We start from the raw sequence: 22,528 nt of genomic DNA, 5'->3' as shown, positions 1-22,528 counted from the left end.
CTCCTCATCCTCTCCCTCCTCCTCCCTCCTCATCCCTCTTCCCAATCCCCTCAATCTTCTCCTCCCCCTCCCTCCTCTCCTCCTCCTCCTCCTTCGGCCCTCTCCACCTCTGCCCATTCTTTGCGATGGAAGCGAGTTCATCTCGAGCAGCTCCGAGACCTTCGTCAAGGTCCTCGTCAACATCCTCTCCTTTGTCTCTGCGTCGAATATCGCCACGAAAGACAGGTAGTTGAGATCTCTCACGCCTCCTCCAAATTTCGAACACGAGCTTGGCTCTGGCATGAACTTCTTAATTTGTGTCTCGGTGTAATTCATTGTGCAGAGAAAATTGATGTAATCCTATACTCCTAGGTCATACACCAGCCTTGGATTTTTCGCCCTCTCGGGATCGACATGGCATGCACCGATTGCTAGTGCATTCGCAGGCTTTAGGTTTTCGTCGAGGAAAATTGGGCGATAGCTATTGTCGAGTGGGAACGTTGTGGTCATCATCGCTGATCGAATCATTGCTGGCAACCAATTTGGGTGTTATGCTTTGAGAAGCGTAGCGACACCAGCGATATGAGGATAGGACATCAAAGTATTGGAGATTATGTTGAAGCCTGCACATCTCAAATCTTTCAAGCTTCTAGTTAGAGGAGTTTCAGTAGGCCAAGAAGCAAGGATGTTCATGCCTGGAGCAAGAATATCAGGTTTGAGAATCTCTGGCTGGATAAAGTTAGGACCTCTCGATGAGAAGCAAGCGACTGTTGGAGCTCGGGTTTCTCTGATAACAGTTTGGTAATCGAATTGAAGCGAAGCTCTTGGATTTGAGGTTGAGTTTATGTATTTGATCAACTTCTGTGCTTCAAAGTAGCCTAATGTCAAACCTGGCAATGTGAATGCTTTAACGATAACTCCTTCGCCGCTATAATTGCCATTGAGTCTGATCAGACTGACACCTCTGGATTTAGCCACTTTCATACCGAGCTCAACAAATGCATTTTCACATACGAGGATCTTTTCCTTGACGAGTTGTGTTATTTCTGTATCAGACATCAAACATTGCGGCACATAAACAAGAGGAGCAAATCCTGTAAAGTTTGGTGATTGCTGATATAAAGATTGTCCAATGTAGACTTCACCGCTCCCTAGCGTGAAACGCGTAGGGAACTTGCGATCGATTGATCCAGCGTCGACCGTCGTGATCCACGGAGCAATGTTAACGAGAGATCCTTCATCTGGCCAGCTATTGCCTACAGAAAATGCGACAAATATGCCATTGCGAATAGCAGCAAACGTGGCGATAGCGACAACATCAACATCAAATTCTTCAGGTCCTACACCAAGATACAGAGAGAGGATATGAACACCATCCTTGACTGCAGCGTCGATGGCAGCAACTATGTCAGAGACCGGTCATCCATAGAATCCCCAGCAAGCTTTGTAGATAACCAACTTGGCTCGAGTTGCCATTCCTCGAGCAGTTCCATTTGCAAAACCGAACAGATTAGCATTAGCAACTGCAAAACCTACAGTGGTCGAAGCAGTATGTGTGTTGTGGCCGACTTTATCTCTCCTCCCCTCCCTCCAAATCCCTCCGCCTCTATCCTCCTCCTCCGTCCTCGATGCCGTCAACTCCTTCATCGACTCCTCCTCCTTCCTCCCCTCCTCCTCCTACTCCGCCCTCGCGGCCGATGTTCTCTGCTCCTTCTCTCCCGCCACCGACCCCATTGCTAGCAACCACCTTTGCGCCCTCCGTTCCCGCTCCGATCTCTTCGCTGCCAGGCTCTTCTTCCCCTCCGGTGACAACTCCAGCTTCATCAGCTTCCTCCGATTGTCTTTCGACGGCCCTCGATGTCAAGGTTTTAAGCACATGTGCCATCGGATAACGAAGATATCGGTGATCCCCGCTTCAGAGTAGGACATCATCATGGACACTACAGGCGAGATTGTGGCAGTTGATGGGTTCTTGATTGCTACTACACTGTACTCTGTGAATTGGTTTATGGTTTAGTCTAGGGTTTTGGCTTGGTGGTGGTTTGTTGCGAATGGAGGAGGAGGGAGGAAGAGGAGGAGGGGGAGGTTGAAGAGGATGAGGAGGAGGAGGAGGGAGAGGATGAGAAGGATGAGGGAGAGGGGGAGTTTGAAAAGGATGAGGAGGAGGAGGGAGAGGGGGTAGGAGCAGGAAACTGTATTTGATGAGGGTTTTTTTGCAAAAAATCCCATCAGCACTGGCCGGAACAGTAACTCCGGCCAAATTTAAGGTCTATATGACGCCGGAGTTGAGAAAATATACCAATCTGACAAAACTAAAAGAAAATATACCAATTTGTCACCAAGCCTCTACAAAATATACCAATCTGGCCATTTTGCCATTTAAATAGCCTATTTTCATTAATTTTTACTATCAATACCACTTACTAATCAATCAAACTCACGTTTAGCCATTGAATAAGCCAATTAAAGCCGACAAATTGGACGGTTTTGACTAACTTTTTGTCCCGTTGGAAGTGCTCTAATAAGACCGACCTAAATAGTCTACCACTTCACCTCCGAAAAGGCTAATATAAAAGCCAAATGGCCCAAGTCCGCATTTCGAAGGACAAATTAAGGTAAGATGTAACCTAAGTAGAACTAGGGTACTGTTGTTAAAGGGTCTTCATATCTGGTCTATCCACTTAAAATATCTTCGTAAATCCATCTTGTTTATCCAAACAAATAATGATAGCAACAACAACAACGACCACAACAACAACAACTTACCAAACCTATATATCCACCTAACCGTTGGGGATTATTTAATATCGGGCTCATAAACAACTGCACGCAAAATTATAAGGAGTACAAGCACCAAGACAACAAGAAGAGCTTTTTACGTGATTCGACTAAATATTGTTAGAAATTATGGTTAAATCTGGAATAAAACAGTGAATGATGATGTGCTGTAATTTTAATTTTTTTCAGTTAACTGTTGTGCGTTTGTGAAACGCTATGCTTAAAGCAATATTTGGCCTACTCCGGTACAATGATCCCAAGACCAAACTGCTTACATGAACAACAATGCAGTACTCTGGTGTGCACCAACCCAGTACTGTCAAGATCTCATCGATCTATAAGACCTTTCAGTCAAGACAAAGATCTCCTCGATCTCAGAACCTTTCGGCTCAAAACCTTTCGGTTCAAGGGCAAGTTCCTACGGACACAGTTTCTGCAGCAGCAGCACAACAACAACAACAACAACGTCAATCTGACGTTCGTTTTCCAAGCTCGCGTGTGTATACCGACGTTCGTATTCCACGCTCGCGAGAGTGTATATTCATGAGCTGCCCAAGGGCGCTATTTATAGGCCTCTAAGACCACCTCAAGAGTCATTCACAATTAATGTGAATGTTATAATTCTCAATGACAATTAAGATTGTAACATCAATGCATTAAATTGCTCTAAATGCTATTATAAATGCTGCATGCAGTAACTCCTGAATACGAGGCAATCAATGGACGCGTTCCTACGAAACGCGAGGGTCACGACTCAACAAATCAGACGAACCTCGTTTGACAAACGAACCTCGTCATACAGGCGAACCTCGTATGACAGACGAACCTCATCAAACAGGCTAACTTCGTATGACAGACGAACCTCGTCGAACGAGCGAATATCGTCAAATAGGCGAACCTCGTATGACAGACGAACCTCGTATGACAGACGAACCTCGTCGAACGAGCGAACCTCGTCAAACAGGTGAACCTCGTATGACAGACGAACCTCGTCGAACGAGTGAACATTGTCAAACAGGCGAACCTCGTATGACAGATGAACCTCGTTGAACAAACGAACATCGTCATACAGGCGAACCTCGTATGATAGACGAACCTCGTCGAACGAGCGAACCTTGTCAAACTACGAGAACGCTAGGGTCACACCCTCGTGCGAATACGTAGCTCGTCCGCATGCTGCAAAGCAGCCTGCGAAGCAATCTCTGTGGCGACCATAGTGGCAGCCAACATGGCGCCACCTCGCCTCGATGTCTCCGTGCGAAGTGCAAAGTACGCCTAACAAAGCGCTACTTAGCGTCTCAGTCCGATTAGCCCCGATCTCCGGCTCATTGGCCCACGGCTCCTGACCCACGGCCCACGACCCACTAGAACTTATGAGAGATTAATTCAAATAAAACACTTCTCGGCTTGCCGTTGGCAAGACTCGAATAAATAACCTTTTGAAACGTCAAAACATAAATTTTCCACTAAGCTACTAAGCATTTATGAAAAGTACTTGTAGTTAATATATATATATAGTTTGAAAACTTATTTTGGAAAGTGGTTTTGACCAAAAAAATCCAACAAATATTACCTACATCCATGTTTCTCTTAGCAGGAAAATTTACTATCTTCACAAATCAATACAAGTGATATAATAGATACAAGTTTACGATGAATGAACCTTGAAACCCTCACACATTTCACATCTCTCAACTAGCCCACCGATAGGGCTGTCCAAATGGGCTTCGGGCTTGGACCTGGCTCACTGTCCGGCCCGGACCCAAAAGCTCCATGAAGCCTATCTCCACATTAGCACACACCCTTTCATGGCCCTTTCCTTGACTATTTTCTAGGACCAATTAATACACTTGTCAATTCCAAGAGCAACCTTCAAGCTTTCAATGCATGCACCCTTGACATAATACGTTCTCGGTCTTTTACTATGAAAATGTCCCCGATTCTTACAATTTATCCTTTTTAAAATATTTTGTAAAATGAGAGAAAAGGAATAAGTGATAATAAGAACTGAAAAATATCATATTATTTCATTTACAGTGAGATAAAAGGGTAAAAAGGGAAGAACAAAGATGAGACTTTTGGACTAAAGAAAGAGAAGAAGAGACAAAAAGGGGAAAAGGGAAGAGGTTCGGGGGTACGAGGGGTATTTAATCCCCTCAACCTCCCACCATCCTCTTCATTCTATTCGCCTCCATTACTCCTCATTCAAACAAACACGCTATACTGTTCTTCATTTATCTTCTCACTTGCAATCTCAAATACCTTTGAAAAATATGAAGTACGTATTGGTAACTGGAGGTGTAGTTAGCGGGCTTGGCAAAGGAGTGACGGCGAGCAGTATCGGGGTTGTTCTCAAAGCTTGTGGGCTTCGAGTTACTTCCATCAAAATTGGTATTTTGAGCTATTTTCCTCTTAAAGATGCATTTTTTTGAAATGGGTTCTCATTGCTGAGACTTTTAGGGGTTTTTTTTGGTGTTTTAATTGATGCGGGTGTGGCAAATTCTGGATCTTTTGGGTACTGGTTTGCTGTTCATTCCATTTTTTTTTGTTTGTCTTTACATTAGATTTTTGGATTATGGCACTTGATTTTCTCCCTTTTAATGGGAATTAGGATTTACATTTGTACAAATTTTACTGAATGAAAGTGGTTTTTAGATAGATGTACAAAAAGGTCAGTAAACAGTGAAAGATGATGGATTTGTAATTTTGTTTGCCATTCAGATGGAGAATCATGATATGTTCTTGATTTGGGGGCAATACTTGTACCTTTTTAATGTATATTTTAGCTTCTTACGACATTTTTATTTATTGAGAACGTACCTGACTTGCTATTTTATGTACTATAAAGTTGTTTTAAGCTCAAGTAAAGGGGGAAAAAAGCAGAGACAATGAAGATGCTGGGTTCATGATTATTGTTCACTAGGTGGTTAGTTTGGTTATTCTGTACCATTACTTGCCAAAAGTTACCTTGCTTTAACATGACTTGCAGTATCTTTGTTACATTATGATATTGATGGGTGCACATAATTAAAAAAGTTCTTCATGTCTTGGCTATTGTTTTGATGTTTATATCTTCAAAAAGTGAACAAGTTCTCAATTCTCTCCCTCTTATTTCTCCCTTATACTTTTTGTTTGTTAAACCTTTCAGTATTTCATCTCGGAGTGCTCCTTTTAGAGCACAATTCGGGCCGCTCACGAATTTGCACCGTGTAGTTTTATTGGTTCTGGATTGATGAAAAGTGTCCCCATTTCGATGAGCGAAAAATAATCATGTAATTCAAGAGAAAAGTATTATAAGAATTTTGGTTGCTTTGGTTGGAACGTTGTGACCTTGAATCAAAGGTTCAAATTTTTATGAAAATAGAAGAAGGCTTTTGTTTCTTTCTTTCAAGATTCTGGTATTTCAAAATCTAGGTCATCTTCCATTGTTTTGACATTTCTTTCGTTGGAGTTGGTTGGCATTTCCTTTTTCCTCTCTCTATTTTGACCCTTAGATTTTTCTACTTTTACCCCCTTTGTTTTGACAAAAAGTTTTCTCCATTCAATAGTTTAGGCTTCATATAAAATTAAAGGATTTCTAATCTCTCTTTTGTAGCTGTGAGAATAATTTTAACGAGAACAAGAGCAGAATGATGAATAGCTATTATAGATTCATTATTCTGCTCTTGTTCTTGATAAAATTATACTCACAGCTACAAAAGAGAGATTAGAAATCCTTAAATTTTATATGAAGCCTAAACTATTGAATGGAGAAAACTTTTTGTCAAAACAAAAGGGTAAAAGTAGAAAAAATCTATTGAATGGAGAAAACTGATATTCTTTGACGTCCTGTCTTGCTTCATCCTTGTTATAGTTATTTTGTCAATAGGGTTGCACTTAGAAGTAACCGGCTCTATGATACCATATTGTCAATTTCGAAGACAGGGTTTTACTAAAACTTTTCACTTTATCTTTTCAAAAAAAAAAAAAAAAAAATCTTTCTTTTGTGGTTTGTATCATGAAGACGATTCTTGTTTGGTCCCATTGACAAATGCAGATCCATATTTGAACACTGATGCTGGAACAATGTCGCCATGTGAGCATGGAGAAGTTTTTGTTTTAGATGATGGTGGTGAGGTAAGAAAAAACCTCTAAGCCTTCGTATTTGTGTTTTGTGTCTGTAATTTTTTTACTGCAAATTTTTTTATCCATACGCATTTGGATAATTTTTTTTACCAGTTACCATCTTACTATTTTATGATTTAATGTTTGGCCTATTGTTCATTGTAGCGTCTAAACATTGTGCTATACTTGTATCTTGTTTTAGCGTTATGCTTAGTTCTTGACAAACTGTTTCTTCTTACTTAAGATTATCCAAACAGCCTTATGATGTCACAGGTTTTTGACCATACATGGGAAAATCCAAGTTATATGCTTTCTTATTTTGTAAAAGAGGTCTCAAGTATATCCATGTATATAAAAATATTCTTTGTTTTGAAGGTGGACTTGGATCTCGGCAACTACGAAAGATTTCTGGACATTAAATTAACCCGTGATAACAACATTACTACGGGAAAGATTTATCAGGTATCACAGTAGTCCTTATCTGTATTGAATATATTATTTGAAATTCTTGCTTGCGGTAATTATGCCTTAGTAATATACTAATATGCGTTCCATTTGGTGATATGATTGATGATAGACCGTCATTGATAAGGAGAGAAAAGGAGATTATCTGGGGAAAACAGTTCAGGTACGTTATACAAAAATTTGGTCCTTTTTAGATGAATTGTACATAGAAAAATGTTTTTATCCTAAACTTGTTTCATTGTTTTTCTTTTAAAGGTCGTGCCACACATTACTGATGCAATACAAGAATGGATTGAACGAGTTGCCAAGGTACCTGTGGATGGCGGAGAAGGACCTGCTGATGTTTGTGTTATAGAACTAGGAGGGACTATAGGTGACTATGGTGGTTTCTTTGTTTATTATTATTATTATTTTGAATAAATGGATAATTCTTACTCTGTATATTATTTTTGAAGTGAAAAAATTGTCATGGTACTTCCCATAGTTGTCTAAGCATTTGATGCAGGATCCACAATCCTTGTACGCCATAACAACAATGGAATTCTTGATGCAGGGGATATAGAATCAATGCCTTTCATTGAAGCATTGGGACAATTTTCCTACAGTGTAGGTGAGTAATCTCTCCACTTGCTATTTACTGAATTTATTTTCTGATGATTTTTCATTGTATGTAAATTTTTTTTTTCCGCTCTAGGTCCTGGTAATTTCTGCCTGGTTCATGTCAGCCTTGTGCCAGTTTTAAATGTAGTTGGCGAACAGGTATGTATCGGTCAAGTCTTCTTCTGTAAAATAATATTTAGAGAGAATTACAGAAACCCCCTGAGGTTTACTGGAACGACAGAAACCCCCCCTGAAATTATAGAACCAACATTTTCACCCCATCCTTTAAGAAAAGAGATAATGGCACTTTTGTCTTCAGGCGGGTCATATGATACCCCATGGGACCCTGTTTGATGGAAAAATAAAAAAGAGGACTGAAAGTGTTAGTTTTAACTTAACATTTCTGTCATTCATACAAACTTTAGGGGGATTTACTGTAATTTTTTTCCCCTAAAATTTATCTTTTGTCGAGCTTTTCATTTTTCCAACGTGGTGCTTGGTTTAACTTAACATTTTTCACGCAGAAAACTAAGCCAACTCAGCATAGCGTTCGTGGCCTTAGAGGACTTGGGTTGACACCAAACATTCTGGCCTGCCGCAGTTCATCGGTCTCTGTCTTTCCTTTCCCAGTCAATTCTTGCTTTGCCAACTTCCTGATTAATTTAATAAATTGCAGTTGCTTATGATATGTTTGTGTGAATTATGGAAACAGGCACTGGATGAAAATGTAATGGAGAAACTCTCGAGGTTTTGCCATGTTTCGGTAATACAACCAAATTTCTCTCTTTCTTTCTTTTTTGAGAAAAGATTTCTTTTCTGTTTTGAAAGTATATTTATTGTGTTATGTGTAATGCCTTTCTGATACATTCAAATTTTGCAGGCTGACAACATCATTACTCTTTATGATGTCACAAATATCTGGCACATACCTTTGCTGCTAAAAGTAGGATTCTTCCCCTCATAATACCTTTAGTTTCGAAACTTTACTTTTCTTAAATCAAGCATTTCTTTCCTGTTGTGTTTGATCCCTGTAGGAGCAGAAGGCACATGAATCAATATTAAAAGTACTGAACCTTCAAAGGTTTGTCTAAGAATACTCTTTTATTTCCATCTCTTGAATCTAATATTGAGTAAAATTTGTCTAAGAATACTCTTTTATTTCCATCTCTTGAATCTAATATTGAGTAAAATTTGCTTTATTGTTTACAGCACCGCTCGATATCTCAATTTGGATGGATGGACAGCTAGGGCAAAACTTTGTGATACACTGCGTGATCCTGTGGGTCTACTTCACTTGTTTTGAAGTTTTCATTTCATGATTTGTGCTCTGAGGACTTCGAAGTAACTTGCTATGTAATTTTCAGGTGAGGATTGCTATGGTTGGAAAGTACACTGGTCTTTCCGATTCTTACCTATCTGTTTTAAAGGTGATTTTCTGACGCATGCATGTTATTTAGTAGCATGTAATTGTAAGTTTTTTTGTTTGTAATTTAACGGGCTCACTACCAGAAATTCTTGGTTCCAAATATTGCAATTGTTGATTGGCTGGCGTATATGAACCATTTTTAGGCCCTCTTGCATGCTTCTGTTGCGTGCTATAAGAAACTTGTAGTGGATTGGATTCCTGCTTCTGACCTTGAAGATTCAACCAAAGAAGAGGTCCGTAAATTTACTGAATGATTTCTCATTATCATATTGTATTTTCTTGTTCATTCTTGTATTAACGAATAGAAATTATTTAATTTTATTAGTCACCCGATTCTTATGAAGCAGCATGGAGTCTATTAAAGGTAAGAAGGATCTTTTTTTGCTCTTGCACTGTAGATAAATTTTGATACCTCTTGTAATCATATGATTTATTTATTTATTTATTGTTTGATTCAGGGTGCAGATGGTGTACTAGTTCCTGGAGGTTTTGGTGATCGAGGGGTTCAAGGGAAAATACTGGCAGCAAAGTATGCTAGAGAAAATAACATTCCATTTCTCGGCATTTGTCTTGGTATGCAAATTGCTGTCATTGAGTATGCTCGTTCAATGATGAATTTGGAAGATGCTAATAGCACTGAATTTGATCCGGATGCAAAGAATCCATGTGTCATATTTATGCCAGAGGTAGAATTTGCTCTTTTATCATCCTTCAAAAAGTTTTTTTGCAATATCCTACTAAATAACTTTTGTGTGAAATTTGCAGGGTTCGAAAACTCATATGGGGGCTACAATGAGACTGGGGGCTAGAAGAACACATTTCCAAGTTAAAGACTGCAAGTCTGCAAAATTGTAAGTACATTTTCATTGAACTTTTGGCATTTCAAAGTTCTCAAGTTTGATTACAAAAACTTATCTCTGTTCTCGAACTTTTGATAGGTATGGGGGTGTCAAGTATGTAGATGAACGTCATCGACACAGATATGAGGTTGGTTGAGTTACAATTGTAGTTGATACCGAAAGGGGCTTTATATGTATCAGTTGAATTTTATATGGTTTTATATGATGATCTATATCTTAAATATCCTTTACAGGTAAATCCAGACATGGTATCAAAGCTGGAAAATGCTGGCCTCTCATTTGTTGGCAAAGATGAAAGTGGAAATCGCATGGAGGTAAACCTGAAAATTTTATGCTTTTTTCCTTATATTTTCTCAGATTTTGTGAGCAGGGCATTATATTTGATTTTATTTAATGTGTTGGAAGTAATATACTACTGTTTGATGCAGATTCTTGAGCTGCCTGGTCATCCTTATTACGTTGGAGTCCAATTTCACCCAGAGTTTAAATCAAGACCGGGAAAACCTTCACCACTTTTCTTTGGTAATGTCTTACTTATATGGAAGTTTTGTGTTTTTTTCCTGATATTTTAAAATTAGTCCCCCAAATCGATCTTTCATATTTGAAATTAGTCATCCGAATCTTCATATTTTGCATGTGCATTCTCTATCTGCAGAGTGTTCTGTTTATTAAGCCCCACTGTATACATATTTTTACAGGTTTCATTAAGGCTTCATGTGGACAGTTGGATGCCTGGCTACAAAATAATCTCACTACCGTTGCTAGCAAGTCCCCAGTGCCAAGAAATATCAAACCAAAACCCTACGAAAATGGCAATGCAAAAATCAGAATAAAAAATGGAAGCTACTATGCTAATGGTAACAGTGTTCATGCCTAACAAAAGCTTGCCTTGCTTTCTTGTTCAGTTTAGATTTTCAATAGGTTGAGGGAGTTTGCAGTGGTGGAGCTTATTCCAGTTTTTTTTTGGTTACTGAGAAGGAGCAGCCTTGGTATTGTCTTTAAATTTGTAGTAGGACTTGGAGTTTTATCTTTCACCCCTTCTTCCCTCTTGTTATGTTTTTTTGTTTTACTTGAAAGATATTAAATGCTTGATTTTATTGTATGGGGACTTCTATGTCTTGTAAAAAAATAACAGCTACTATTAATGAAGTATAGCTTACTCTGGTGTTGTGTATTGTATATTAATATACATATCTTGGTGATTATTTGCTGAAAATGGGTCTTTCATGTGGAGATCTTTTGTTTTTCTTTGTTCTTGTTGGGCCTCCTTATAGCGAGAATGATGTTTACAGTGTTAGAATATAAAAATATAAACTACTATTATGTAACAGAAATTTTAAAATGATATCGAATAATAATTCAGAGTAAATCATAGCAGCCACAAATTTCTAAAGCCAATTAAAAAAATATAAATACTCTTCTGTTATTCCGGCTTTGCTTTATGACAAATCCCAAAACAGTTTTTGCACAGTGATGAGGAACTAAGGTACTGTGAATGAGAAAGGGTAAATTTTACAAAACGACCACGAAGTTTGGGCCATTTTAAGATATAAGCCCTTAATAAGTATAAAAATATCACTTGCCTTTTTTTAGATATTTTTAAAAAAACTTATGCCGTAAAGTGGGATTGGGCATAGGACGGTTCGAATCTTAGGCCGAACCAACCCAGCTCGGGTTGGGTCTAAACCCAACCTGACCACATTAGGCCGGTCCAACCCAGCCCACATAGGTGGTGGTTCATAGGCAAGATTGAGTTTTAACCCAGACCCGAGATCAAAGAAATAGGATTGACCCACCAATGACCTGAACCGACCCACCTCTCCCCGACCCGAGGTTAATTATAAAAATATTACTCTGTTTAGCAAAATATAAATGAGCCACAGTTAGGTATTCCTTCAAAGTTCGACTTGGATATAATTTTTATATTTGCCATGTTTTTCTGTGAGATGTTTAATATATATAATGTTTAAGATGTTTAATATATGGGAAAAGTGAATCTAAGGTGACACCCTAGGCTCCCACCTAAGGACGCGACCTTGAATCACATTATTTCCTATTTTTTTACGATCCGCTCCGTTAAACTTGATCTACACGTTCTTAAACTCAAACACACCAATTTTAGGGTGAACCCGTCGTGTTTTGACCCTTTATCCATTCGCTGTAATTTTAACGGTTTCGAATGAATAGAACTTTTTGCACGGCTCAACGAATGGTCAAAACACAACGTGTTCACCCCAAAATTGGTGTGTTTGGGTTTAAAAACGTGTAGATCAAGTTCAATGGAGCGGATCGAAATTTTTTTTAGGAAATGATGTGATTCTAGGCCGCGTCCTTAGGTGGGAGCATAGGGTGTCACCTTAGATTCACTTTTCCCTTAATATTATATAATGTTTAATATATTATATATATTATATATATTATATATAATTTATATATACTAGTATATATATAGTATATATATATATATTATATATATATATAAAGAGTTCGAATTAAAAATTTAAATTAAATATAAATTTTTAAAAATATAAATACAAAGTTAATATAGTTTAAATAAAAAAATAAAGAAAGGTCAAAAAGAAAACACATGGCATCAACTCTGCGTTCGCATATATATATTATATATTATATATATATTATATATATATATATATATATATATATATAATATATATATAGTATTATATATTATCTTATATATATATATATAATTATAATAATATATATATATATATATATTATCATATATATATATATTATATAATACATACAGCAGTTTGAAATAAAAATAAATTAAATATAAATTAAAAAATATTAAATTACAAATGTTAATATTAGTTTTTAAACAATAAAAAAATAAGAAAGGTCAAACAAGAAAACACGATGGATCAACTCTGCGTTCGCTCGTAGACGCGATCGTGGACCGGCTACGTCGTAGACGGTTGTTGTTGACTGTGAACTATGAGTCAGTGGACCCGGCCTACATTCGCTCGTAGACGGCGTGCTATATTTTCGCTCGTAGACGGCGTTGCGAAGCCCAGCTACGTTCGCTCGGTAGCCGATTCACGACCAGCTATGTTCGCTCGCAGCGTCTACTCCCAGACTTCGGTTATCATAGAAGAAGTACAATACGTTCGTGAACCGCACTACGTCTACTCCCAGACTTCGGTATCAGAGAGAAGCTACCATACGTTCCTGTTTGAACCGGCTACGTCTACTCCAGAACTTCGCGTATCAGAGAAGAAGTTACCAATACGTTTCGCCTCGTTGGGCCGGTTCACAACCCGCTACTTCTACTCGGTATCAGAAGAAGAAGCATCAATCCATTTCTGACCTAGGCTAGACTCGCGCCTTGCCGCCTGAACCGGGCTACGTCTACTCCCAGACTTGGTATCAGAGAAACCTAGGTAGACTCGACCTGCCCGTGTGAACCGGCTACGTCTACTCCCAGACTTTGGTATCATGAGAAGGGAGCCACCAATACGTTCGCTCTGTGGCCGGTTCACAAACCGGCCACGTCTACTCGGTATCAGAGAAGAAGAACCAATCCATTCTGACCTAGGTTAGACTCGGCCCGGTATCAGAGAAGAAGAACTAATCCATTCTGACCTAGGTTAGACTCGGCCTGCCGGGTTCTAACCCGGGCGAACCCGATGGGCCGGCCGCCCAGGGCGGCCCACGCCCACACACATTTTTGAACTTGTTAATTAATTATTATTCAAAATACATCGAGCCTCTCGGAGCTTTTTCATTGAACTTATGTAGCACTTTTTTTTGGGATAAGGGGAATGAAGGACAGAATGAATGAAGGAGAGAGAAATGGAGGGGAAAATGTTCACCTTGTTTGAGAGTTTTTTTAAAGGAACCAGGGGTTCTTTGTTTGGGGGGTGGGGGTTAAGGGGTTAAAGACTGTTATTCATGAAAATCACATCGAAAGCCAAAAAAGAATCATCCACTAACACAAAGGAAAGCATACAAGAAAATACAGACCACCAAGACTGTTGAATAACTGATTCAAATTTGTTATTAGGTTGTTATTTTGTTGGCACAAGCAGTTGAAGAAGAAATTTTATTCTAGGAATCATGGTGAGATGTGCGCCATGGAGAGATTGAGAGAAGTGCTCCTTTAAGAAATGTTGGTGATTATGTGCGTCAACAAGATTGAGATGAGAAGTGCATCACAAAGTAAAGAGAGAAGTGCTTTACAAAATTATGGAGAGAAGTGCTCTATGAAAATTCAAGAGGAATGACAAGAAATTTTGAATCAAGGGGGAATGTTGAATAACTGATTCAAATTTGTTATTAGGTTGTTATTTTGTTAGTGGAGTTGTTGCTAATTAGTTTAGATTTTTATGGTGATTAAGTTGTTTTGTAAGCCTATATAAAGGCACTTTTAGTTGATGATGATTAAGTTGTTTTGTAAGCCTATATAAAGGCACTTTTAGTTGATGAATAATATAGAAAAATATTATCTTCTCATCTCCTCTCAAATTTCCAACAAAGACATCAAGAGCCACATCATCTCCCTAAATTACAAACCATTACACACATAAAACAAGCAAGTATCCAGTTTCACAGATCATCATGCATTAAGGCGATCCTCATCCGGTGCCAGTGACTCCAAGGTCAGACTTCTTCCCTTCGTCCTTCCCGGCTCCGAACACGGGCCCGCCTTTTCCAGCGGCGTCCTCAACTTTGTCCTGAACCTTGTCGATCTGGATCATTCCGGCATCCTCGCTTGATCGGAGCTCGGTTCTGGTCTTGTTCTCGCCGCCGCTTACCGATTCGTATGTCGTCGCCGTTCTTGATCCCTTCGGCTGAGCACCTTGAGCTCCTGACATTATCAAAAGAAATATGTATATATATATCACTAACTACACGCTGCTGGTGTAGATGATTTTGAGCTCGCAGAGTTCTTTTTCTTTAAATGAGTTGATGAGCGAAGGGGAGGTTGAACTTATAATGCGTGGGAGAAACCTTTGCATGTTGCTACGTGGATGTGAGAGGGAGGAGTGAGGAACACGTGTGCAGAGCTGATGCACACGTGTTGTGTGCCCAAGCTCAAGCGAGATGACAATGAATCGGAAAAAAAATATAACAAAGAAAAATCCTAAGGGGGTGTTAGTCAATTGGGACATTTTCATGCAAAATGGGATAATTGTTAAAGTGGAATAATATTTCGCTAGTGGGATATTTTAGTGGGATAACTAGGAACAATTTTGTGAAGCAGGATATTTTGATAAAATAACGTGAGATAAATTTTTATAATCATGAAGTATATATTTATGCATTTTGAAGATATAAATACTATTTATGAAAAATAAATATGTGGCTAACCCTTGATAATTGCTTACAAGAATGTTCGTTACTATTAAATAACTTTTGGTTAGACTATAAGATATTGACAATTATTATTATGATGATGGTTTAATGATGGTGATAATCATAATAGGAAATAAGTAAAGAAAAAAATAAAAAATAACAAAATAAATACGAGTTCTAGTTTTTTACCACATAGTTCCAAGCTAAAACTTGGAATAATTTGAGAGACTAGAACTCTCATTTTTGTATAGAAAAATAAAAAAAGTGGGATAATTTTGTACAATTATCCCAATTCTAGTTTTGTTAAAGTTCTGCTTGACTAACACTGTAAAATTTTATTCTAGTTTTAGTTCTATGTGACTAACACCTTAAAATTTTGTTCTAGATTTAGTTCTATGTGACTAACACCTTAAAATTTTATCCCACAGATTATCCCAGTTCTAATTTTAAGTTCTAGGTGACTAAACCCCCCTAAGGAAGGTCTTCTGTATAAAATCTGTCGGAGCCCAATAAGAAAAGTTTTATGCGTTTTGGGCCTTGCATGGATCGAGGAGCGTTGATAACCAGTTTGAAACTAACCGGTTGTTGAGTAACAATTTTGGGCCCAATGTGAGTTCATGTAGTAGTTAGCGACGTAATCTCCGGACCAACTAATTCATTAATAAATCGCAAATACATAGTTTAATACGTAACAGGGGATCCATGGCGATTAGTTGGCGGGCATTAGTTCAGATATTAGCTGTATTTTCATATTAGGTCCTCATATTTCACTATTTGATAGTGCTCCCTAAGAACATCTAATGAGAGAAATTAATGCAAATCAAAGTGAGTTCATCACTCGCTTATTCTCTCTCTCATCCCCTAAGGAGTCCCTCTTTGATTAAAAATCTCTAACCACCAAAATGCACTTTAACTTTTACCCTTTACATTTATACTCCGTTATTTAATTAGATTCAATTAATAGTGATGTCTTCAATTAATCTACTCTCAGATGTAAATTCTGCCATGGTTCAATTTATTAGCGATAATACCATCATACCAATATGTATTCAATTAATCTACTCTTTCTAACGAACCTTTCCAAGCTCATCCCTGCTAACCTGTCTTTCTCTACAATAATTTTGCAAATGACGGGGGTTTTTCTGTAATAATGCTCCAACCACTGTCTTCTTCGTGCCCATTGAGATCAGAAGAAGAAGAAACAGAAAAAGAGATCGAAAATGGGGATACCTCTCCCAATGGAAACCCTAACTCATCGAGCTAACTTACTACGAGAATCTCTCCACAAGAGCCAGACCATCACCGACAACACCGTGACCATCCTTGGATCCTTCGATCACCGCCTCTCCGCCCTCGAGGCCGCCATGAGACCGACTCAGGTATTGAATCTCTCCTGCAGTTGAAACCCTAGATCGATCTGACTCTCGTTCTGTTAGGGTTTGTTGAAGTGAATTAGGGTTTTGATTTTGGATCAGGTTCGGACGCACGCGATTCGGAGGGCGCATGAGAATATTGATAAGACGCTTAAGTCGGCTGAGGTTATTCTCGGTCAGTTTGATCTCACGCGTCAGGTTCGTAGAAATTTTGCTTGAAATTTGAGTTTTATTTGTTTTTTTTAAAAATCTGAACATTAATCCTAGATTAGACCTTTTTTTTTTCAATGAGAAAATGGAATTTTCTTATGAATTTCATGCTGTACGTGTTGTTGGTCATGTTGATTGGGTTTAATTATGTGGTGAATTTTGAAGTAGAGTTGTGGAGTGGAAATTTCTCATTTTGATGAATGCGAGTTTACGTGGTGGTTTTTTTTTTAATATTTGCATCTATAATTTTAAGATTTTGAAAGATGTGGTTCATGAAGATATGGAAAGTTAGTTGTTAAAAAAAAAAAAAACTTGAAATGAGGTCCTCAAGCAGAGGTAAACAGTAGATCAGAGTGGGTTTGCGAAATTGGGCTACGACAACAACCACAACACAACAAAACCTTTATCCCAATCTTTTGGATTCGTCTACACGAATCATTTCCTTCTAGTCAGTTCTATTATGAGTCTTCTCTCTGTTAACTATTGTCATCTTGTTCTTAAATTAATTGCTTCGAATCAAATTCTTCAGGCCTATCTCTGGTCCTCTTTGCCTCAATAATTATAATATAATAACGTCTCCTAACTGGTTCATTTAATGGCCTAATTGTCAAAACTCATGTTCTATATGGTGTTTCCCAGCTCAGTTTGGCTTATTTTTGTGTAAAGTCTTAGCAGGGTAGTGATTAGTTTGTTCTTGAAATGTGTAGGCTGAGTCTAAGATTTTGAAGGGTCCACATGAGGATCTTGAAAGCTACTTGGAGGCGATCGATCAGTTGAGGGCTAATGTACGATTCTTTAACTCCAACAAAAGCTTGAAGAGCAGTGATGGGCTGCTTAATCATGCCAACAATTTGCTAGCGAAGGCCGTACTGAAGCTTGAGGAAGAATTTAAGCAGCTTCTTTCTTCTTACAGGTTGACTTTATCTACCCACTTTTTCTTCCATACTACATTGCTTCGAGAGAAAAAGTTGGATATTTCCTATATGCCATTGTTTATCGCTCACATTTAACTAGCACTATCACTTAATGGATATTTTGAAAACTACTTATTGAAATGACATTGCTTGTAGTTTGGATTTGGAACCATAATTCTGGATACTGGCTAGCTCAAAAAATTATGTGCATTTTCATTTTGGTCCTTTTTATGTGGTCACTAGGGGTGCAAAATGGTCCGGTTATATCTGATCCGCAGTCATATCTGAAATGGATGCGGATATAGTAGCCAAAATTTGAAACCGGTTAGATATGGATACGGTTTTGGATATGGTTTCAGATTTTTGGTTAGATATTGTTTCGAATATGGATACGGTTCAAATTTCAAATACGGTCCGGCTATCCAGATTCTGATATAGATATTGATATAGACTCGTGTGGATTCAGATATGAATATGGATATGAATACAAATATGAACTCGATGTGAATCCAAATATAGTTTCAGATATGGATATGGATATGGATATGGATTCAGTTATGGATACGGATATGAATATTACTAAATTTTTGGTTTTCTTGATAACAATTGCACGCGCTTTGGGCTGCGGTCATATGTTTTTGGGTTACTGGATTGTGCTCTTATTAAGGTAATCAATTGTGCTTTTTGGACTTATTTTTATGGTCAAATTTACATTATACTATAATTTAATTTATTTTATTATTGATGATTAAGAAAACTTTGCCTTTGAATTATATTTGGATTATGACCATTTTAGAATGGAATTATCTTGGTTGTATTAGATATTATGCGCACATTACTTTTAAAATTGATAGCAGGCAATATATTACACTTTTAAGTCATGTTTTATCTCTTTGGTGCAAATTAGAGCAATTAATATATGGATCTTCTCTTATATTCAAGGGATACCCATTTGCTAAGTATCTGATTCATATCCGCAACCATACAATATCCGTCTCTCCAATATCTGAATTGTAGCCGTTTTCGATTTTGACGGATATTGTTATGACTTTTTCTTATCAAAGGAAAACCGTATCTGTATTTAGAAAGGAGATATGGATATGGTAAGTGTCATATTTGTGATGTCCTTATTTTCACACATGGCTGCAGTCTAAGGTGAACCCAGAGATGTCAAACCTGTCATGCACCCATACTGTACAACAATACGTTTTACCATCACAATAATATCTCTAGTGGAATTAAATATAAGTGCATGTACAAAACAGGCAAAATAGGAGAAATAAATGCAATAAACATGATGTAGAAAGAGATATCTAATATATATAATTATGTCTCAACTGAATAAACTAAAAACAACTGAAGTCTGAAATAAATGTGAATTATCTCAATATGAGTCAACTGAAAATAAACTAAGGCACACAATGTTTACAAGATGAAATACAAAATTCTAAATGTCCGAAAAAATATCAACTATAGTGGAGTCTCATTTACTAAAAACATGTGATGACGACTATACTGGAAGTTCGTCATCCTGCGGCTCTCCAGAACTCTGAGCTGCTGTCTGAAAAAAATTGAAAAATAAAAAGAGAAACAACAAGAGCGTCAGAGCGCTACAGCAAGATCATCTCCATCCATCCTCAGAGGAAGGTCTACTAGATATGATGCAGGCTCTATCTATTAAGCATAGTCTATCTAGATCATTTACCATGTATCTAAATTGAATTAATATTTAGAAATCTACAACACGAGACGTGATACATTGAGCGAAATAATCTAAATAAGAAAACCCTCATGTATATACCATATGTCTCAAATTGTAGATAACTAGATATCAATACCGGACTAAGAATAAATAATATAAATAGAATTAATAATTAAAAACTCACAACACGAGATTGGTACGTCGAGCAAAATAATCCAAATAAGGAATCCCTCATGTATATACCAAATGTCTCAAATTGTGAATCGCTAATCATCAATCCCAACTAAGAATAAAGAATAGCAATACAATAAAGTAAAATTATCACAATATCGGATCAAAAATATTTTCCACTATTCTTTGAAAGATAATGTAAACAACTGCATATAATCTCGCGTACTTACAAGAGTAAAGTACATTGGTCATATATAACTCAACGATGAGTCATGTTCATAAATATCGTCCACCAAGACTCAGGCTATCAGATAATTATCACAATACAAATACTTGTAAAGTTTATAATTCATCGCATTATCATGCGAGACGGACTACCAAATCGGCATCCTAAAAGTGTACACGGCTCATTAGTCTCATCGCATTAACGTGCGGGACGGACTACCAAATCAGGCATTCTAGGTATAAGGCTTACAAGCCTCATCGCATCTACGTGCGGGACGGACTACTAGATCAAGCATCCTAAAATCCGACTCAATGGCATGTGCTAATGGTATATTGACACACTATCCCAAGTAAAACTGAGCGGTGCTCATCAACGATATCCATACAAGTATATAATATTTAAATAACTCATATCTCCTGTGTAATCGAAACAATAATTGTATTAGTTCTCTTTGGGATACTCATGTGCGTGCTACGACACTATACGTGTATACTCATGATTATACGTGTATCATCGTGCACCTCGAACCTCGCATTCGAAAATAAAAGGTGTAAAAAATAACACTTCAAACAAAAGAGAACATAGGTCGGTCGACCGTCCCTAGGGCGTCGGTCGACCGAACGTAAACGTGCACAAAGTGCACTCACAGGATCTCACCGGTCGACCGGCTAGCCTTGGTCGGTCGACCGACCAGAGAAGATCTTCACAGATCAGGTTCTGGCATTTGTATTTTTGTAACTTTATTCAAAAACTTAATTTTATTAACATGAGGCATATAACAAGATTTAAACTTTCATATTTGCTTAACAGGAATTAACTCAACATGATTTAAACTCTTGAATTAATCTAGTTAGGATTTAGCATCTCAATTAACCAAAATTTTTCAAATAAAACATAAATTATCAACATGATTAACTAAGCATGATTGGACCTGATCATTGAACAGGTATAAAATAATTTAAACACGTTCACATCACTTAGATATCACAAATCTAGGGTTTATACATCTTAAATATTAAATTAACAAGAAAACTCAATTAATTGTTAAACTAGGATTTAAACATGATTTAAGCATGATTAATTAATTTAAAACAAAATTAAATACAACCCTAATGATCATGATCATCAACTAATTTAAACAACAACTAAATCTACAGATTTTCACATTAGTTTAAAGATTAACATCATAAACTAAGATTTTAAAATATCGAGTTAAGCTTTAACATGAGATTCATCAATTAAACATCTTAATTCATGAATTAACTACAGGGAAAAGTTTAGAGAAAGATGATCTTGCCTCAAACGTCGTGTTGAACTCCTGAACACGTGCGTGTAAGATCACTCTTCACAAAAGTCGCAAAATCCCGCATTCCTCTCGACAAATGCCTCAAGAACTCTCTCAAATCTCACAAATTATGATTAGGGTTTGAGAGAGAGGAAGAGGGGCTGCTAGGGTTTGGAGTACTGATGGAAATATGTATTTTTCGTGTGTAAACATGTATATATATAACTACAAACCCGAATCAAAACAGCCCAAACCCGAAACAGGAAACCCAGTCAGACTGAGAAAATAGTCTTCGGTATTTTGGTTGTAACTTTCACGTCCGATCTCGGAATAAGGTGATTTAAGATGCGTTGGAAAGCTATTGAAGATACCTACAATTTTTGTCTTTTGAGTTTTTCCAGATTCGAACTGTATCGGTGTGTAATGCAAATATACTCTTAACTGGTCATTTTTCCAGATTTCTTCTTTGTGCATGTTTAACCTTTGTATACTCATATATACTATTAATTGATCTCAAATCAATTGTTAGCATAATCATTCATCTATAAATGATATTCATCATAATTAGAGCTCATTTATTAATATAATTCACACTATTTTTCAAATTCATGGGGTTTTACAATATCCGAACCGTATCTGATCTGTTTGCACCCTAGTGGTCACACTTGTTGGCTAAAATTGGAGGAGATCCCATGAGCACTATTGGTCTAGCTCGCACTTACTCTATCTTCATTTACATATGCGGCATTCAAATTCTCTGGGGTTTTTTAATTGCTTCAATTCAAACACACTATAGTTTGTTGTTGAGATATGATTACTTTCATCTTATGCACACGAAATTAATGTTTACAATGAACTCCGGAGTAATCAATTCATTCATGTTGGGATGTTCATGTTGAGATGTTACATACCAATCATTATCTTTTAGCAGTTTTTGCTGTTCATCCTTCTCAGTTTTCCCATTTCAGCTATTCATTTTTTGTTCTGATGTTTACAATTGCCTAAACCTGTAGCCTGAATAGCATGACATATAGAACAGTCTATTCTAGAAGTGTACATGTAATTTACAGAAATGCCATATCTTTTACTCATGGATTTTAGAAAATGACTTAA

At 37.3% G+C, this 22,528-nt stretch overlaps 4 protein-coding genes across 7 annotated transcripts in view; 2 read left to right on the top strand and 2 right to left on the bottom strand.

The window, feature by feature from the left end:
• On the bottom strand, positions 529-1,472 carry LOC109829904 (subtilisin-like protease SBT1.7). The gene is made up of 2 exons (XM_020396997.1): positions 1,439-1,472; positions 529-1,319 (listed from the first exon to the last, which is right to left on the bottom strand). Exons 1-2 carry the CDS (start codon positions 1,470-1,472, stop codon positions 529-531), a joined length of 825 nt encoding a protein of 274 aa, XP_020252586.1.
• Positions 4,912-11,391, top strand: LOC109847492 (CTP synthase-like). Of its 2 annotated transcripts, none has more exons than XM_020416721.1 (21): positions 4,912-5,148; positions 6,794-6,873; positions 7,237-7,323; positions 7,439-7,489; positions 7,582-7,699; positions 7,832-7,936; positions 8,021-8,085; positions 8,451-8,534; positions 8,639-8,689; positions 8,807-8,869; positions 8,961-9,007; positions 9,136-9,205; positions 9,291-9,353; positions 9,496-9,585; positions 9,678-9,716; positions 9,811-10,038; positions 10,118-10,203; positions 10,291-10,339; positions 10,446-10,526; positions 10,641-10,734; positions 10,911-11,391. In XM_020416721.1, exons 1-21 carry the CDS (start codon positions 5,031-5,033, stop codon positions 11,087-11,089), a joined length of 1,848 nt encoding a protein of 615 aa, XP_020272310.1. In that variant the 5' UTR covers positions 4,912-5,030; the 3' UTR covers positions 11,090-11,391. The 2 variants fall into 2 exon arrangements, with proteins under 2 accessions (XP_020272310.1, XP_020272315.1); XM_020416726.1 differs by having other exon boundaries at positions 4,913-5,148; positions 7,880-7,936.
• Positions 14,671-15,053, bottom strand: LOC109831235. The gene has a single exon (XM_020398574.1). It carries the CDS (start codon positions 15,051-15,053, stop codon positions 14,814-14,816), a length of 240 nt encoding a protein of 79 aa, XP_020254163.1. The 3' UTR covers positions 14,671-14,813.
• Positions 16,657-22,528, top strand: part of LOC109847478 (exocyst complex component EXO70A1-like) — a 35,738-nt gene continuing 29,866 nt past the window's right edge. The window contains exons 1-3 of one of the 3 annotated variants that reach the window (XR_002248629.1): positions 16,657-16,913; positions 17,010-17,105; positions 17,825-18,030. Coding sequence is in view for 2 of the 3 variants with exons in the window: in XM_020416709.1 (XP_020272298.1) it covers positions 16,755-16,913; positions 17,010-17,105; positions 17,825-18,030 (461 nt within the window). In the remaining variant the exon portion in view is untranslated. The remainder of the gene's footprint in view (positions 16,914-17,009; positions 17,106-17,824; positions 18,031-22,528) is intronic. The other 2 variants (XM_020416709.1, XM_020416715.1) reach the window with 2 other exon arrangements.

This window comes from Asparagus officinalis, chromosome 1 (assembly GCF_001876935.1).
Source record: "Asparagus officinalis chromosome 1, Aspof.V1, whole genome shotgun sequence".
NCBI lineage: Eukaryota > Viridiplantae > Streptophyta > Magnoliopsida > Asparagales > Asparagaceae > Asparagus > Asparagus officinalis.
This window is presented reverse-complemented; position numbering and strand designations above follow the sequence as displayed.